General features: G+C 46.5%; 1 protein-coding gene across 1 annotated transcript in view; it reads left to right on the forward strand.

Annotated features, from left to right (window-relative positions):
- Positions 1–18,753, forward strand: part of klhl29 (kelch like family member 29) — a 138,273-nt gene extending 119,520 nt beyond the window's left edge. Inside the window, exons 11-13 of the mRNA XM_084560689.1 lie at positions 4,971–5,164; positions 15,769–15,913; positions 18,555–18,753. Coding sequence (XP_084416815.1) covers positions 4,971–5,164; positions 15,769–15,913; positions 18,555–18,738 — 523 coding nt within the window. The 3' untranslated portion in view covers positions 18,739–18,753. The remainder of the gene's footprint in view (positions 1–4,970; positions 5,165–15,768; positions 15,914–18,554) is intronic.
- The last annotated feature ends 535 nt before the right edge of the window (positions 18,754–19,288 follow it).

A 19,288-nucleotide genomic window follows, 5' to 3' on the forward strand; every position in this document is an offset into this window, starting at 1 on the left:
ATTCTGTGAGCAGCCTTGATCTGGCTCTACACTGCACACGGTTTGAACTCGCACACGGCAGGTCACAGTGAATGGAATTCGCCACCCCGCCGAGAAGTCGGAGGAGTGCAGCCTGTCGCCCGCAGCTCTTCATCTAACCGCTCACTGCGGCTGCTCCTTCTTCTTCCGTTACCCCCTGAAGTATTACAAACTCATGAGCTGTCAAAAAGTAACAAAAAATGACTGTTGTCTCGTTTCGAGCGGCGAGCGCCAAGCTCACCGACAGAAGGCGCTGTGTTTTCTGAGACTGCCTCGCGGTAAAATCAGCCTCGCGTCGGGTGCATGCTTTGAATGTGAAGCTGCGGCAGTGGGTACTGTTTGGTTTTCATTAGCAACAATCTCCGAGCCTATTGGCTATAATCTCATAACAATGCACAGCACAAACACTGTATATTCACACCCAGATGTCTGTTTATAGAGATTACATGGGCAGTAACTTAGTAAATAATTATTTTCTCCACAAGATTCTCGTACAGCCATCCAATAATGTAAATATAGAAATGTTGCCATACTTTCACCAGTGGGTCATAGGCTCTGTCACTACTGTGTTATCTCATTTGGTAACAGACTGTTAGCTAGAACAGTAGCGCACAATATAAGTACGAAATTATATGTGTACATTACAAAAGTAGACAAGTCAAGTTGTCTATCATGAGTGAAGTTCTTGAAACAGTGAGTCAGAACAATTGCACAGGTATTTACTGGCATTTATTGCACAGAGGAGATGCTGCAGATGAAGGACGTGATTAAGTTCTGGTGAGTCTCACATCAGCAGGCAGGAAGGAACCTGCAGTATCTCTCCATCGTGGATGAAGCGGCCTCTGAATCCCATGCATGGGCTGGGACATTTTCTATCCCCGCCACCTCCACTTCCTCCTCCATGCATAGCTGCTGTCCTGCGTTTTCAGCCCATATGGTTCCCTCGCTGATTTGGTGACTGATGTTGGATTTAATTTTGGATTTTCACGATGCAGAGCAGCCGGGCAGGTAGAGAAATCCGATTGCTGTCAACGTAAACAAACATGGCAGGTGCAACTGCGTGTTTTCCGAGGCAGCTCTCCAACTTCTGCCAGTTGTTATCAGACCTCGCGATTCTTATCCGGTCTTGTCGTGTGAGAGCAAGGACCATAGAGATGTTAGTTGCTTCTCTTGTACCAGCACCACTTACACCTGGCTGACAATTAATTTTTATTTAATTTTAGTCGCTGACGTCTGCCTCAGTCGGAGTGCGCGCCGCGAGCGTTTGCATGTTTTTTTTCATCCAGATTACATATTCAGAGCCACATCCAGTGCAGATCGTGGCCTCTTTCTTTCATTCGCAGCTCTCTCTCTCTCTCTATCTCTCTCTCTACGCTTCCTATCAGTCTTTCTTTCCGTCCCTCGCCCAAAATAAAAGAACACAATCCTGCGTTGTTTGTTCCGTTGTAACCCTGCAGCTGCATTTTTGAGATGATTGTCCCTGCGTGATGAAACAAGCCCTGTCAGGCGCTACAGACGATTACATGGCTTCATGCCGTGATCAGTCTTTGTGTATAAACACTTAAAAAAAAAAAAAAAGCAATCGATGCAGCGCAACATGCTGATGGATAAACTCCTAAAGTGTCTTAGTGACAATGAAATGCTCTGTCCGCCTTTTCCGTCTGACGGAGAGCATCGGAGGAAAGAGAGGGCCAGATACAGAATGTGCAAATGTGTTTTTGTAATCAACGCGGTGGCTTTATTTTTCTGTCTCTCTCCTTCCTTCATCTCCTTTGCCTTGGAGATATAATCGAAGCACATACACCCACTCTCAGTCTTTCCAGTGTCAGTCCTAATGTTACGGTTCGTATTAAATTCTTGATGGCGAATCAAACGTGCGATGAATTCAATCGGATTTGCGACCTCTGAGACGCCGAGCTTCTTCTGACCTGTTGCTCATTATCACATCTGATTGACTGGATGATGGCTGTGCTGTGTTTACAGAAACAGAATTTAAAAGCCCTCTTCCCCACCCTGCCTCTTCCTGGAACAGATCTGGTCTCACATGCGCACACTCTTCTCTGGAAGCATGAGAACGACACCAGTTATTTAACATGAAATATCCCCGTGTTTTGTCTTCCCTTCACTGCCTCACTGCTTTGAAGCCAGGAGAGAGGTAATACCCTGTGTTTTCACACACTTACCAGAATTCTAAAGGTATAAGAGTCTGGACCGGATAATGTGATCAAACTACACCCAGGAAGTCTTACAGCAAAATGATCTCAGTTTTTAAATGTTGGGTCTCGCTGTTATTTCTCTCCAATCCTGTCTGCTGCTGGGTGCAAAATCTCCCAAAAAGGAAGGTTGTTCTCTATAGTTCAGTCAACCAGAACATTATGATCACTGACAGGAGAAGTGAAAACATCCAATGTTCTGCTGGGAAACTTTTGGACCTGGCATTCATGTGGATGTTACTTAGACATGTACCACCCACCTAGACCAGACCAGGCACCCCCGCCCCATAGCAATGACACTCCTTGATGGCAGCAGCCACCCCCAGCAGAATGCATACTTTAGGCTATTTCAAAAACAGGCAAAGTGGTGAAGTGTGAGTGGAGCTAAGGCAGGCAGGTAGGTGACACCTAGGCAGATAGCTAGCTAGACTCTTGATGGCTCCAACTGTCATTCAAAACAGCAACGCCCTAAACTATGACAATGAAAAAGGAAATTAGTTGCAGAGACTGAAACTGCTATTTGTACAGCGTTGTTTTAACAAAGAGGTCTATGGGGACTGACTCACTTTTGGAGTCAGCCAAGTGGCCATTCTAGAGGTTTCTGCTTAAACGCCCTGATACTGTGTTTTTTACTCTACAAGGCACCAGGGGAAATACCTTAACTGCCTCTTTAGCAGCGTTACGTCGCTCTGTACCTCCGCTGCCCTTGAAGAGGCAGTTCAAGTGTCTTTGGTGGGTGCATGAGCTTAATTAGTCTAACCAGTCATACCTGGTTACAAGGTGCAGAAGAAAGGCATGGCTGGATAGGCCGAAGAGAACGGATCATCTGTTGCCTGTTTGCTTTTTTTTTAATTGATTCATTTATATATATAATTCGTTGAAATAAACTCTTTAGTTTCATAACTCCGGCGTCTGTCTCCACTTTATATTGCAGCCCTCGTGCTAGGTCGTGACACGTAGCCAAACACTCTGCTGTGTTCTCCAGAGAGCTGCTAACTTGGTCTGCATTGAGCGTGAACCAAATTGCCAATGTTGTGTGCATGAAAAAAATATTGTATTCTTGTGTTAAAACAAGTGTTTTTTTTTTTTATATTATTTTATTTTTTCTCATCCCGACCAGCTGTTTGCAGCCGTCCTGTTGGACCTTTGTCCATCTTGTAATCAGCATCACTCAGCAGTCCGACCCTTAAATGTATAAACCTCTCTCGATGTGGTCTGAACGGTAATTACATCTGCCAGAAAATGAGACACGTGCTAGTCCCTCTATCTCAGCAGTTACTCAACCCGATGCTCGCGTGTGTGTGTGTTCGTGTTTAAACACTGCTAATTGGCACTCTTGAGTGTTTCCAGTCCACCTTAGCTAGAGTGGCTCCAGTGCCACCACATTCTCTGACTGACAGGCCATTTAAAGCCATTCCCTCGGCAGCTGTTGCCAAGGACATTATCGGACCCCCTGAGAGAATATTCCCAAAGGCTAATTCGCCCATCTCCTCTTGCACTTTATCTAACAGCCTTCTCGCAGGAAGGTGGATGCAATGAGTCCTTCCAGGTGTCATTTAAATTCTGCCTGACTTCAAATGCCACAGGACCTGCAACGGTAAAGCCTCCGAACACTGAAAAATAGCTTTGAAAAAATACCTCTGTGAGCGAGTCAAAAGAAAAGTAAAAGACACCTGTGAGCTAAAAAATTTAACAGAGACTCTGGGAGTGTACTTTTTTTTGAAAGCATCCCTCTAGTGTTTTTGGTGTGAGGTTTTGTTGTTGGGGAGATTCTGGCCACGGCTTTATGTTTTTTATCCATACAAAGCTGTTTTTCTTTTACAACAAAGACGCCACCTTGATTAAGGAGGTTTAGTTTAGTCAGATTGGATGTGTGTTTTAATGACAGATCCTGGACCCGTTGGCGCCTCTTTAATGAGGACTGCTCCAGCTGGAAGGCTGTCGGCATGGCTGCTTTGATCAGCGGCCCATGGACATGGGATTACACCGCTAACACACTGCGCTAATGGAGCCTCGAGTCAAGTAGCGCGCACGCAAGCACATGTCTAAAGGCACACCTGTGCTGCTCGCACACCAAACACGAATGCAAATCCAAGAAATATACATATAAACGCACACTCAACCTCTGACAAGGGCACGGTCTCATGAGCAGCCCAGTGTGTCAGGCCCTTTCATCTGGCTTTGTGTGTTATCGCGCCGGCTTGGGTCGGTTGAGTTTAAGGCTCGACGATGAAGTCTCTGCCAAAGAGGGCTCAGTGAGAAAGGTCCAGAGCTCAGCGCTGACACACAGCCCAACTCTGGAGACTAATGGCTTGTAGCTCCCAACATATGTTGTTCTGTGTAATTGCTTTAATTGCTGTCATTGTACGTAATGGTTGGTCTTTTTCATCTTCCCTGGTGGTGTAGGCATTCTGCTAATTATATCTGTCAGCCCTGCAGCCAAAATGAGAGTTTCGCAGTGATTTCAGAGCAGTGGGAACTTAAAAATCAGAGCGTTTCTGTAAACTATTGGCTTGTGTGTGTGTGGGTGGAAACGACTGACTGCTGCGCGTTAGAGTAGTTTATGAATCATTAAACTCACAAGTAATCCAACCCATCCTGGATTTGTTTGATGAAAGAGGGGTCGTGACTTTAATTCTCAGTGAAGTCTGAACTTGACCTGCATGTCCGCTTGTTTCTCTTAGTTATTTATTTTTTTTAAATCTGCAATTAAACCAAACCAAAAATCTTTCTGTTCAGGTACGACACGATCACCAACCAGTGGGAGACGGTTTCTCCTCTCCCCAAGCCGGTCCACTCTGCCGCGGCCACGGTGTGCGGAGGGAAGGTCTTCGTGTTCGGAGGTGTGAACGAGGCCGGGCGATCGGCGGGCGTCCTCCAGTCCTACGTGCCGCAGAGCAACACCTGGAGTTTCATCGAATCGCCCATGATAGGTAAGACAGGTGGCGACGCACAGTGTTTTTGTCACAGATTCACAAGTACAGATTTCCCGCAACACGCCGCGGCACGAAGTGAAGACATGTTACGTCCTCAGGGGACGCGTTGTCGCTGTTACCATCACCCTTTGTCTGTCGACAGAGCTGTTTCATTTTTAAACCAGTGTGTGTGTGTTTGTGTGCTCGGTTGCGGCTTCTTGTTCTCGTTTCTGAATGAGAATGAGCCTTGGAGACGTCATAAAAAACATCAATATTAGTGGTTGCCTTGTTATTAGCAATGCAAACCCAACAGCGGGAATGCCGCATACTGCTGCAGCTTTGGTGTAAACACTGGGATGCATGCATTCCTTTACTATTTGACATCATTGCTATATCATTAGAGAGGAACAAGGAGTCTTTGGGCCTCAATTACAATTGCCTGGTTGCCTAGCAACAGCGTTCTCACGACTCTACCCTCTTGAGCACCTTCCCTTCCATACATGTACTTGACTTTTCCTATTGAAACCATGTGAAGGCAACACACAATGTTGTCATATTAATATTTTGACAGTCGGTGGCTATATGGCGCTAAATAATTTATCCTTTGCACTTCAAACACAAGAGGAGCCAAGGAAGTGTGGATTTTGACAGGTTTTATATCCTGAAGTCCTACGTAAGTGAACATGAAGCCATGCTGTTCCGTAGTTCTTCCCAATTAAACACCATGCAAATAAATGGAGGCTTTCTATGTGTACGGTTTTAGTCCTCTACAGCTGAGGTAATTCCAGTGAAAATGTTGACCTACGCCCATGGCAACAGAAAATTCAGCTATCTGGGTATGACCTTTTCCATTCCAGCTGTTTTCTCTTCATCGCTATTATCATCCTACTCAGTACGTTCCATTATTCCCCCTTCTTCCCACGTTACTGCTCCGTCATTGTAATGAGAAGACCATGGCTGAAATGATATGTGAGTCCCCCCGTAGCTCCTGACATGTTATTGGCCAAACTCTGAAGTTATTCACCGGCGCAAACCTGCAACCACATTTCATTCCGAGCCACCGGGGACCTGTGAAGGACGCAGAACCAGCAGAAATACTTTAACCAAGCCGCCATGACTCCGAGGTAGCAGGAAAAAACACACAGCGAACAACTCTGTGTGATTCAAAGCACCGGCAGATATGTTCCCAGTGCAAAGATCTTATCCACAGGCTGGTTTGTTTTTCTCTCTCACAAAGAAGCGTCTTTGAAAGGTGCAGCGCGGGGATGATTGCTATTGATCTGAACATATTCCGCGAGTCTTTTTGCTTCACATTCGGACCTGGACAACACTATTACACACATATGTGAAATTTAAAACAAAACTGCAAACTTCTTGGTGCTAAAGCAACAGTTTGACGTTTTGGGAAAAGAGTTTGATAAGAAGAATGATGTGGAGTTTATGCGGGATTGTACACTCGGACTATTTGTTTGCTAAAGCCGGTTCCTAGGCAACTAACTTCAGGAAGTTGCTCATCCAGGCCAGGAAGTAGCCTTGGACATGACCCTGAGGAATTGTCATTTTCACACGTTGGTCTTTGTGTAGATTAAACAAAAGATATTCTGAATGAATCTGATATAGAAGTGCTCCGAGGCTGAGTTAGTGACCTTCGGCCAGAGACAGACTTGCTGCTTCCAATATATTATATAGCTAACCCAAGTCAACAAACTGCTGGTCCTAGCCTTATATTGTCCATACTGAAACAACAGTGGTACTCAGCTTCTCTGCTCACTCTCATAATAAACATATGTCCCCAAATCATTGCTCTATAGCATCATCATCTTGGTAGCCTAAAGACATTTTGACGTAAGGGAAAAGTACATGCCAGTTCCAAAACTTAGGTCCATCATTAAAGCTGTTGGGACAAGGCTGGATTTTTCGCATTCCAGCAAAGCCTTTTTGACCACTCAGAGCTACCACACAGCCATACCGCGTGATCTGAAACAGCTTCTGATAAACTGTGGGCATTTATGAATACCAAGTAGCAGACTTGCACTTGGTAGTCTGGATTTGACCATTTCGATTCTGAAGTACGGACTCTTAAGGGCAGGAGGATCAAGGATGGTCTTTCTGGAACTGGCACAGCAGCATACTCGAAATGCATTCTGGGTTACCTTGCTGCCCCAAGTCCACTCTCCTGATTCCTCCCGTAATAAAAGAGGCGAGGCAAGAACACATCTGGGCATTTGGACTTGGTCAGATGCGTACTTTGAATTGGAACAGTAGTTGGGCAACGACTGAACGACCTTCGTTCTGGTATTCCTGTCAGCTGCTGATAAGGTCAGTTGGATCAAGGAATCTGGTGGTCTCCTTAAACAGACCTGGTACTATCAGGATGATTTTGCTCTCTCCTTTACCTCGATGTCTTCTCTGGGATCGGATCCATTCGATATTTACTTGTTTTTACTTTCAAGAAGTAAGAGCTCCTCAAAACCATCCTCACTGCTTGGTGACTCCATTTTGGCCGCATATTACAAATTGTTGCACACGCTGCTGTTTTTTTGTTTTTCCTGAGAAGGAAAAGAATGCATGCCGTAAACAGCGGCTTGGGTTGCAAACACACTGACGGCCCGCAGTTCAATTCCAGCTCAGGCCCCCTCTGTGCTGCATGCCATTCCTTTCCCTGGTTATTTATGTTCTAATAAGAGGGAAAAATACGCCACAAAATTACCATTGCAGCAAGCAACACACACAGAGAGAGAGAGAGAGAGAGAGAGAGAGAGAGTCAAAAAATGTATTTAAATTCAAATGTTTCCTGACAAGAAGATGTTCTTCTGTCATTAAAGCGCCACTACAGACGCACTTCCTTCAGCGCTGTTGCCCAGAAACTTGCTGTCTGTTATTAGTGCCTTTTCAGAGCGGGACTACTGTGAGGCAAATGATGATTATGTAACATGGGTGTTTTGGGTGAGAGCTGAATGGTATTAAAGGGCTGGCAGAGCAGCTGGCAAAGGAGAAACGAGAGAAAGGTCTCACACACACACACACACACACACACACACACACACACACAGATCCAGACATACATACGCAATCTCTGCTTACCTCATATCAACCATACGTCCCCGGGGGCACAGGTACGCAGCGCATGAATTATGTAACGAGCCAGGAGGTTACTCCACATGCTCGTGTGCATGCGTTGTGTTTGTTTTCTTTTTCTGTTGAGCATGACAGACAGACAAACCGTCGTCTGTCAGGATGCAGATGAGCCCCGCGTCTGACGGTCATCGAACCAGGAGATAATGCACGGGTTTAGTGCTTCCTGTGAAATTGGGCCGGTGATGATTTTTGGTGAGCCGGTGGGGAGCGCTTCTCGAACAGCCCTCTGCCTCCCTCCGTTGCTCTCCATCTCTAATCTCTCTGTTCATCTCACCCTCTTTCTGTCTCACTGTCTCCCTCCTCCCCCCCTCCTTCGCCTCTCGGTCTCGCAGCACTGTCTTATCGACTGACACAAATACAGCTGTGTGCGTTTTCTGCGATTGCGCTCCTGCACGTGTGTGTGCGTATTCGTGTTTGTGTGTGTGTTTTCCCTCTGCATGGACCATCTCCCGCATGGACTGCAAATGGGTTTCACAAACACTTATCAGGACTGACTTCCTATCTCTCGCAGAGTGAAAAATAATATTGCTCATGCCAAAAATAGTGCCTTCGACAAGTCTATTGAGATCTACCAAGTCTCTGCAGCCTCATTCATCTGCATTGTCCTTTGTCTTCGAGATGTCCGTCTCCTGGGCGGTAAATGTACTGGAACGCGGAGCGTAGCCGAGCACCCTCACATGCAGGAAGCTATTTATGAAGTCTCATTGCTTCATTCTTAAAAGGTCAGCTCACCCAAATTATCAAAATGCCAAGGTTTTGAGATATATCTGTCTCTGCGATTTCTTCCTCCGCCTCGAGAGTACAGAGGCGAAAAGGGAGGTTGTTTGTGGTGCTCACAGCGCCGATGGATGACATTTAAAGAAAATCAGCGTGCAACATGTTTTTAAAAATGTCACTGTTTTCCTCCTGTAATCCATAGAACTATTTAATTTACCCATTACATTCGCGCAGCAACATCCCTTCCAAAAAGGGAGCTTTATTTGCAACATTCTATTAAAATCCTTGCAGCCCCTTTTGCCTTCTTTACTTTTGAATTCCTCAAACTTGACAGCGGCACAGCACCGTCCACCACTTTGGTCCAAACAACTGCTGGATAGATAGCCATCAGAATTGGGTGCACAAATTTATAGCTCCCCTTATTGAGTTTTATTTTATCTAGTGCCACTGTCAGGTCAAAATATGAACAAATACGTGCAGGACTGATGGCATATCTGTTAATGTTTGCTGTACACAGGCTGTACCGCGTTGAGCACGGTAAGGATGTCGGCATTGTCCTTCCGGGCGTATCAGCAGGCTGGCATTATCATTTAGCTCAAAGCACTGCTTTGCCTGTGTACGCTCTCACAGAGCCATGGCTGTGTTTTTCTTCATGTCAGAGCTGATGTATGTGCCCTTTGTGGGCTTTTCTTCTCTGCTTTCTAATTTCTGTTAACTGATTTCTGCTGTAAACGCCCCGACCGAAGTGTTCACAGCATGTTCTGTTGGAGACATCGAGCCACGGGTGCCTGAAGAATGAAAGAAAGAGGAGATGTTGGTGGTTATTTTGATCAATTCACTCTATTATATATAATGGGAAATGCTTAGAAATGGAAGTTTACAGCAACCTTAAGTGCAATTTGACAGAAAAAAAAGTGCTTAATGTGGTTAAGCCTCAATCACATTATCACCCAACCACATCTAAATGAAAATTGTATCCTGTTTTTTTTGTATTACGAGGGTCATGTCCATTTCAAAAAGTGAGGAAGCCGCTGTTATGAAAACTAATTCTAAAAGAAAATTAGAAATAAGTACAGTGGAAGTGGGAATCGATGACCTCTTCAACGTACCTGAACACCTTACCCTCTTTGAAACAACGCCTACAAGCTAAGCTGAAACTGTGTGCTCAAACAAATCACATCTAAAATTGACATTTCTTTCTGATTAATTCAAGTAAATTATAACGTCAGTCACATGGGAAAAGGTGAGCACACGTAACGCAACGTAGAGCCTACGAGTCGAAGCCCGTGATTAGAATCTCCGTCATGAGTGACAGGTGAAAATGTACTTAAACCTCAAGACACCAGGGGTGATGAGGTGAAGGCGGTGATGTCTGCCGTTGAAGCGTGCGGTGTCATCACGCTAAGATCTAAAGCTCTCTCTAAGGCCTTCAGAAAAGAAAAGAAGGTCACGGGAGCAGATGAGTCTGGTAAGGGATTTTGAAGCAAGCTATTCCACTGCAAGGGAAATCATCTACAAGTGACAGTGGAGGTTCTCCAGGTCATGGTATATCCAAAAAACAAGCTGAAACGAGGGCAACTGGACTTCTCATGATGTTTTGCTCAAGAAGAAGCTGCTTGGATGAAGCAGGACTGTCTTTAAGAAGCTCTTCAAATCCAGTTGCCCTTGTTTCAGCTTGTTTTTTTAGATACAAGTGCAATAGACTGGACGCCACATTGGACCATTTGGTGCAAAAGTAAGTTTTCACACACAATTTCAACACAAGACCTGCTGAGAACTCCGGAACTGCTGGTGTCAAAATCCAAGAATCCACATTCAAAAGGATTGTACAAATTTGACTTGAATCAGAGAGGTGCCAGGAAAAAAAAAAAGCCTTTGCAATCCAAAAAGAACCTAAAAGTACAGTTTGCCAATGAACATAGTTTATAGACAAAGGCCGGTCCTAATGCGCTCTGGGCAGATGAATCAGAGATAGAGTTGTTTGGCCACAGAAACAGCAGACGTGTTTGGTTTTTCAGGAGAGGAGTCTCATACCAACTGTGAAGCATGGTGGTGGAAATGTTATGTTGGGCGTTGTTTCTCTGCCTCGGGGACCGGGCAGCTTGCAGCCACTGATTCAACTCTGAATTCCGCACATATCAAAGAGCGGCGGAGAGAATGTGAGGCCATCTGTCGGAGAGCTGAAGCCCAACCAGAATCGGACCTTCCATCAGGATAACAATCCTAGGCAAATGTGTGCTTGGCCAAGTACTTCAAAGAAAACAACAACTTCCATGATGTGTAGTCGTTTTCTCACAGAATTGTGTGTAAGAGCTCTTGACACACAGCCAGAAGCTGAACTATTTACAGGACCACTTTTCCTTAACTTGAGTGAAGTGACCCCTTCAAAAAGCACACAAAGAAGTCACTTACTATTACACAAGTCTCGCACCCTTTTCCTTCCACATGGAAACACACACACACACACGCACTTCAAACTCCAGCTGGCTCCCTCCGGCGTTTTTTCCCGGCACGCACCCCCGGGCTGACAGACAGGCCTCCATCGACTGTTCGACCCCGGGGACCCGACAGCAGAAGTGCCGCGCCAAGGCTGCTCTATCGGGAAATTGACCGCGGCACAATTACTCCCGTGAATGACGCAGCAGCAGCAGCAGCCGAGCGGGCGCAGCCGTCGAAAGCGCCATTACGGAGGTGGAAAAAGAGGGAAGTGACGGGCCGAGATGAGGTGGAGAAGGTGGAGTGTTACCATAGCTACCTAATTGGACACATCCCCCCACCGTTTCCCATTTCTCCATCATATTGAATTAAAGTACATCATCCTCTTTCTGCTATTTTGGCCCCCGTCATTTCAAAGGCTGCCCCTGTTCGCCTCACACCACATAAAAGGACATTGTATGAAAAGAAATGTTTTCGCTGCTCCAATTACCTTGTTGTAATCTTATCTTCGCTTCTGGCAGCAAGAACTGAAGCTCCTTTGTCCCCTTTCCTCACGCTCCCTTGTGATGCAGCGAGCAGGAGTGGGCGCCCCATCACCTCATCCTCCTTCCTTCTCTTGTTTATTCGGCCGGCCGCAGGTTTCCACGTCGATGTAACGTCGCGGCTTTACAATGGTTGCTGCCGCTGCTGCTGCTTGGGAGTCTTTATCAGAGAATGAGGTCTTGTCTAGATGTGTGCAGATTACAGTACGCATTTGATTGAGTGGATTGTGACATATCTGTGCGTTATCGCTGAGGTAGTGTTCCGGCTTTATAGAATCAGATACCTGCCGTGTTTACCGAAGATAGGAAGAGATGCGAGGGAGCGATGAGGTGTTTGTTTGGACAGCAGCCACAAAATTCATCATAGCCGCGCTCTTGTGTGCGCTTTCTTTTGTTTTGATGTCCTTGACCTCGACCCGAGGGGTCCCAGACTTGGTGACTAAGCTGTTTTATCAGGGTGTGAGAGTCCGCGTCAGCCCGCGCTGCCCCACAGGCACAACTGTACTTCTATCACGGCTGCAGTGTCAAAACCTTGTTTTTCAGCCTTTCGTCTGCGTTCATTTTTTTTATAACGCACAACGTGTTCAGCTGTGGGTTTCTAACCTCAGAGCGGCGAAACCAGACAAAATCCATTCCGAGACTCGGCAAGGTTGATCTCAGAATTAAAAAAGTTTTTTCGGCTGACTCAGGCACTATTTTCACTCTTCACTGTATCTCAATGTTGTTTCAGCAAAAAAGAAAAAAAAAAAAAAGATTTGCTCATTTTCCACATCGAAGGCCAGGAGATAAGACCCAAAGCAAAGCGGCGAAGAGATGTGGAACCCTAGGAGCAGTCCTCTGAGGCTTGCCAAACGAGAGTGAGATTTACCTGCCTGGTGCTCTTCCAAGCACTCAAACACGGTGCTTACCGTTAGTCCGCAAGAGAGAGGCACGAAGCGGTGGCGAGTGTTTCTGTGGGGGGGGAGGAGAGAAAAAAAAAACGGGAGAGAAAGGTTTTTCCTTTGAGAGCGTCGTGTTATTATTCTGCCTCGGGCGCCGAGCAGAGAGAAATGAGTGTTCTGTGTTTATGGGACCTAACACAAAACCTCATGTACACATGCCGGCGCGCGCACACACAGACACACGGATGCTCAGAAAGACTGGCAGCAGCATATCAACCAGATGAAGTTGGTAAAAGAAGAAAATAAACACGTCTGGCAGAGTGTGAGGAGGACTGATCGGAGGCGGAAACTGGAGCCGACGCATCGGATGGTGGCAGTGGAAGCCACGAGAGCAGCACGGTTGGTCACATCCAGCTATTTACCATGCAGACAAATGGGTCCCAGGAGGATAAATCACAAACGACTTTGGTCATCTTCTAACTTTCTCTCTAATGCCGCCACGAGGTTGACATTTTTGACTTTGAGCAAAATGTCTCAACAACTACCGGACGTAAAAATTAATACCCCTCATTTAACGCCACCCTCAGGATAAACTTTAACAACTGCTCTTAACTTTTCCTGTAACACCATCATGAGGTCCAAATATGTCCCGTGCTTTGAGCTATGTTCAAGACTAATGACATTCACATCAGACCGCCTATCCATTATCATCTGCACCGTGGTCGACAAAGACCGGTCCTAATGCGCTCTGGGCAGATGAATCAGAGGCAGAGCCGTTTGGCCACAGAAACAACAGACGTGTTTGGTTTTTCAGGAGAGGAGTCTCATACCAACTGTGAAGCATGGTGGTGGAAATGTTATGTTTGGTGTTGTTTCTCTGCCTCGGGGACCGGGCAGCTTGCAGCCACTGATTCAACTCTGAATTCTCTGCTTTGTATCAAAGAGCGGCGAAGGGAGTGTGGGGCCATCTGTCGGAGAGCTGAAGCCCAACCGGAGTCGGACCTTCCGACAGGAAGCGCACTAGCAAATCCCCAGTCATAAAAGTTAATACCTCGCCTTTAATGTCACCTTCGAGATAAACTATAATAACTGCTCTTTTATGTTGACACCATGATCAGGTCCAAATATGTCCTGTACTGGTTTACGTTCAGGACTAATGATATTCACATCAGACTCTGCTGTCCATCTATCGTCATCTACACGATGGCAACAGGTTAAACAGGGAATTCCACACGTCCCCTCTACCCAGCAGCGCTCTTCAGTTCTTCCTAGGGGACTCCTTCTTAGGCCAGTCAAGATATAAAGTCCCTCCAGTGAATTCAACCCTGGGGTCTCCTTCCATTTGCCTGGTAATCCCCCAAAGGGAGGCACCCAGGAGGCATTCTCACCAGACGCCGGAACCCCCTCAACCGGCGCCTTTCAAGGAGAAGGAGCAGCGGCTTTACTCCGCGATCCCTCCGGACGTCCGAGCCCCTCACCCTATCTCTAAGGCTGAACCCAGCCTTGCTAAAGAGGAGCCTAATTACAGCCCCAAAGCCATTCATTCCTTCTGTCACTACCCAAGGTTGGTGACCACAGGTGAAGGTTGGTACGTAGATGGAATGTTAAGTTAAAAGCTTTGTCTTACGGCTTAGCTCTCTCCTCGATAAAACTCCCGCACTACGCTGGAACTCACCCTCTGCTTCAGGAAAAATCCACCATTTTCCGCCGGAGCGTTGTGGCTTCAGATACGACTAAGACTGTGCTGTTCTTAGTGCTAATTAGTAAGAGGGTGGGTGTTGTAAAACCCTGCAAAACACGAGCATGATTTGAGTGTTTGCATGCTGCCATTAGCGTTTAGTTTAAAGCACGGCTGTAGTAGACTACTTCACGACACAATGCTCACGCTGAGGTTCAGCCCGAGGAGCTGCCGAGGCACCTCTGACCTCCGGAGCTGACCTGTTAATTAAACATGTCGGGCTTCCTGTCAGCAGCCGGGGGAGCGGGGAAAAGGCGCGGAGAAGGGAAGGTGGTTCGTGGTAGCCTTTGAGGCTGCCTCCGCCGCCGCCGTTATTAAGGCGTCAGGCTTAACTCTTCCTCTCCAATGGGGGGGGGGGTGTCCGTCTATGGCTGCAAACGGCGAGGACGGCTGCTCCGCCCGTGCATTATTCATGCCGCTTGCAAATTGGCCAGCTGCAGCCCACCGCAGAAGGGATCGCTCTGAGTCGGGAATACGCTTCCTCTTCCCACACGGCAGCTCAGGAAAACTCCAGGCTTCCAATGGCATCGTTGCGCGCCAACCCCTGTTTCATTTAGATTCCCGTCATCCATAATTCTACAGCAGTGCTGCCCCGACGCTTCTGTTTTCCACATGTGCGATACGCTGCATCTGAATGAATTATACAATGTGCCCAGTATGCAGTATCCCACCTGTTCACTCATGTATTTCCAATACATGTGCACTTTTTTTCCCCCCCTGTGAATCTATGGAGGTGCCAGTGGGCCTAATGCAATTGTGAATTATTGGGACTTAGGTAACTCTTTTATATTGCTTCAAAGCCCAAACATATTTTGGTGTAGAACCCAATAAAGCCAGAGTGATTTATGAACTCTGTTTTTTCATTGGTTTTGGTATCCATTCTGTTTATTTTTTTCCCCCACCAAAGCAATCTTGAGAGGGGCATATCTGTAAAGCGATAAGGAGAATGTTGATGATGATCGTTTTTGCATGCGGCGAGTGGGAGAAAAAAAAAGAAAAGAGAATAAAAAAAAAAGAACAAGCTGATGGCATTATACCGGATGGGAATGCTGTGATGTGAGGATGACATCCGAACAATGACTCTGTTTTAAAAAAAAAAAAGTAATCTCCTCTTCTTCTTCTCCCCCTCTCTCTTTCTCTGTCTCTCTGTCTCTCCTCTCATATCTTTAGATAACAAATACGCCCCTGCGGTGAGCCTAAACGGTTTTATATTCATCCTGGGAGGAGCCTACGCCAGAGCTACCACTATCTATGACCCAGACAAAGGCAACATCAAGGCCGGCCCCAACATGAATCACTCCCGGCAGTTCTGCAGGTAAGAGATAATTAACGTAGCAGCACCACATGTAGGTTAAATCCCCAGTGTGGACTTTTAAAGATATATGTGTTATTGTTTTTTTTTTTTTTTCCTTAAATGCTCAAATTACAGGCCTGTCTTGTGTGAAGCTTCAAAAATGACAATCTGATACTGTTACACAGCCTCAAACAGAAATGTAAAACTCAGGCTTATTAGTAATCCGTCAGTCTTTGTGTCATAACACAGGTAAACGGTTGCAGAGGGAAAATGCGTTCAGACCAGTTAATTAAAACTTGAACAAAGCCGGTCGTGGGCTGACAGTGCTTCCGACGTGATGCAATTCGGTGGAGAGAGAAAGAAAAAAAAAAAGCCCTTTCTAATTCGCTCTTACGGGCTCGCTTCATCTGCGCCGCCGATGCCTGTCACGCGGAGGGAAGCAACCGCCTGACAGCTCCGACTCTCGATTTGATCTACTCAGTTTGAGTTACGACAGCGAGATCCGAGCAGGTTCTCCCCTCCTCGTGTGAGGACGGCGGGGTTAATTTGCACTTAGCTAGTGAATGACCTGAAAAAAAAAAAGGGTAGGAGGTACAACTGTAACTTTTCAACCATACGCGAGCACATAATGGAGAATTAACAGCAGCGGTGGGATCACACCCTAATATCCCAGTCAACTCCAGCCACTGAGGTGTACACTTTGCTGGATAATGATCTCACAGTTTTCCAGGCTTGAGCTTTTCTTTTCCTCTCTCTCTCTCTCTCTCTCTTTCGCAGAATCTCGACAAAAAGGAATGCATGAAATACATTTGGGAGGCAATTACAGACAGTGATCTTATGTGCAGAACGTAGAACATAAATCATGTTGTCAGAGTTATTGATAAGCTGCTCCAGCACGCGGCAGGCAGCTGTTCTGCTACATTTAACTAAGCCTGAGCACGACAACAAACAGGCCGCCGTCGAATAAAGGGTATACTCGGAAATATCCGGCGCCGCACGGAAGTCGAGCAGGTCATCGTGCAGGAGAGGAGATATTCGGCCCTCCGCGGGCCCCCGAACCTCCCCTCTGTTTATCGGGAAGAGCAGCTCCAGGCTCTGCCCCGCGCGCTCTCCATTTTGGATCAGCTGGGCTTTCTCTCTGAGTAGATTTAGGCTTTATGTAATAATCTTTTTCAGTCCCAACAGTGTTGTGTATTTGTGCAATAGGACTTCATGTTGTTCGCCGTGTGCGTTTCTGTGTGTGTGTGTGTGTGTGTGTGTGTGTGTGTGTGTGTGTGTGTTTGAGCGTGCACCTTATGTAAATGCAGATCGTTCCAAACCCCAATAGGAGTACAAAGCTCTAATCAGCTTACAGCCCAAGTTTTAATCCTCTGCGCATACAAACTCCTGTTTCTGTTTCTCATATCAAATGAGCACATTTGTACAGATATTTGCTTTTTCATTAGCTTTCTCTCTCGCCCTCGAGAGAGAATGCAGTGTGTGTGTGTGTGTGCGCCTTTTTATTTCTTTCCTCCCTACCTTACATAGTAGCCCGGTTGAGTACATAGAGAGCATGTGTGAGGGATGTCAAATAATCTCAGGCATGGCCCCCAGCACGACAATCAGCGTGTTTGTGGAGATGCTGTCTTCGTGCGGCTTTGTTGTCTGATCGTGATTAGCAACCCGAACAATATGCCTGCCGCTGTGACTCATGGCTAATACCAAAGCCCGAGTAGCTCACACTCGCATTCAGCTACTTATCTCCCTGACACTGATTACCTCTCATTACTGTGAATAGGGCCTGCGTTCCGACGAGAAATTAATATTTGACTTTGAACTTGTAATCCTGAAGATTTCTGTCAGAGCCGGCGGCGCGACCCTCGCGGTTACCGCCGCAGCGAAGTGTGGCTTGGTGGGTAGTTCTGAGGGCAGGACGCAGCTACCTGTAAAACGCAAGAGAAGATAAGAGCAGCGTGTGTGTTCACATCATAAATTTATTAAGCTGAGGAGACAGATACCTCTCTCATACTGTGTATACACCGACCAGGCATAACATTATGACCACCTTCCTATTGTGTAGGTCTACCTTGTGCCTCCAAAAACAGTTGCGGCTCATCAGAGAATGGAGATGGGTCTTCTGTCTAGTAACAGAATGTTGTTAGTGGGGGCCTTTGAGGAGACAGGGCCTCTGTGGATCATCCCACAGATACTTGATCAGTTTGGGATCTAGTGGATCTGGAGGCCAGGTCAACACCTTGTGCTGTTCTTCATGTTTTCTTTTGAGTTGTTCCTAAAGTGTTTTGTGTGTGTGTCTGTGTCAGGCTGCATCCTGCATTTTGAGTGTCATTGCTATGGGGTCATGGCCACATGAATGCCAGGTCCAAAAGTTTCACAGCAGAACACCGAATTGTAACAAGATATGTCATTTACTCCTCCTGTCAGTGGTTTTAATGTTGTGGATGATCGGTGCATCTATGTAACTGTATATGTTGCTGGCTTTGCTTTGAACTTAAAATATTTTCCAGCACGTTTAAAGCTCACAAATGAACTTGTTTGTTTAGCTTTCAGCTTCTCCCCACGGAAACAGAAAAACCAATAGGCTTGTTTCCCAGAAATGTATATGTATGCCTTCGAGATTCTAACTTCTTCTGAACTAAACTAGATTCTGTGTCTTCCCGTTCAGCGCCGTCATCCTAGACGGGAAGATCTACGCCACAGGAGGCATTGTGAGCAGCGAGGGCCCGGCCCTCGGCAACATGGAGACTTTCGACCCTTGCACCAACTCTTGGACACTGCTGCAGTCACTGCCTTGCCCGCTCTTCAGACACGGCTGCGTGGTCATCAAGAAGTATATTCAGAGCGGCTGAGGGCGGACTGGATCGCACTGGGTCGACGCCAAAACACCAGCTGAGCGCCAGTTGTGGGACGATGCGTGACGGCAGCTTAGAGGCGGGCCGGTTGGCCAGTCGGTCGGTCGGCGACCTCTAGACTTGACGCCAGCATCCATCCACACTGTTCCCCGTCCCTCCACCCCTTAAATAAAACCCTGTGCAGAATGTACTCATGTTCAACTACTCAGCCATGTCAGGTGACGATGCCTAACCTCCAGTACTGTATGTGTCATGGTAGTAGTTCATCCGCTCATCCAACAGGCACAGGGACGCTCTTAGTAATTTACAAGCTCCTTGGTTGATGGTTGTTTTGGTTTTCCAGTTCTGTCTTTTTTCCAGATTTCTGTAAACTCACCACGTCCCCATTTCTTCAGTATACTTTAAATCAGCTCAGTGAAAGCCTTTGCAGGTCCAGATATTTGTCCCTTTGATTAAACTACATTTGACAGGCGTAGCTTTCATAGTCATTCATTAGCAAAAGTTGATTTGTGGTGTATGACGATTTTTCACTAGTGATTTCTACAGG

This window comes from Chelon labrosus, assembly GCF_963514085.1.
Source record: "Chelon labrosus genome assembly, chromosome: 14".
In the NCBI taxonomy this organism is placed as follows: Eukaryota; Metazoa; Chordata; class Actinopteri; order Mugiliformes; family Mugilidae; genus Chelon; species Chelon labrosus.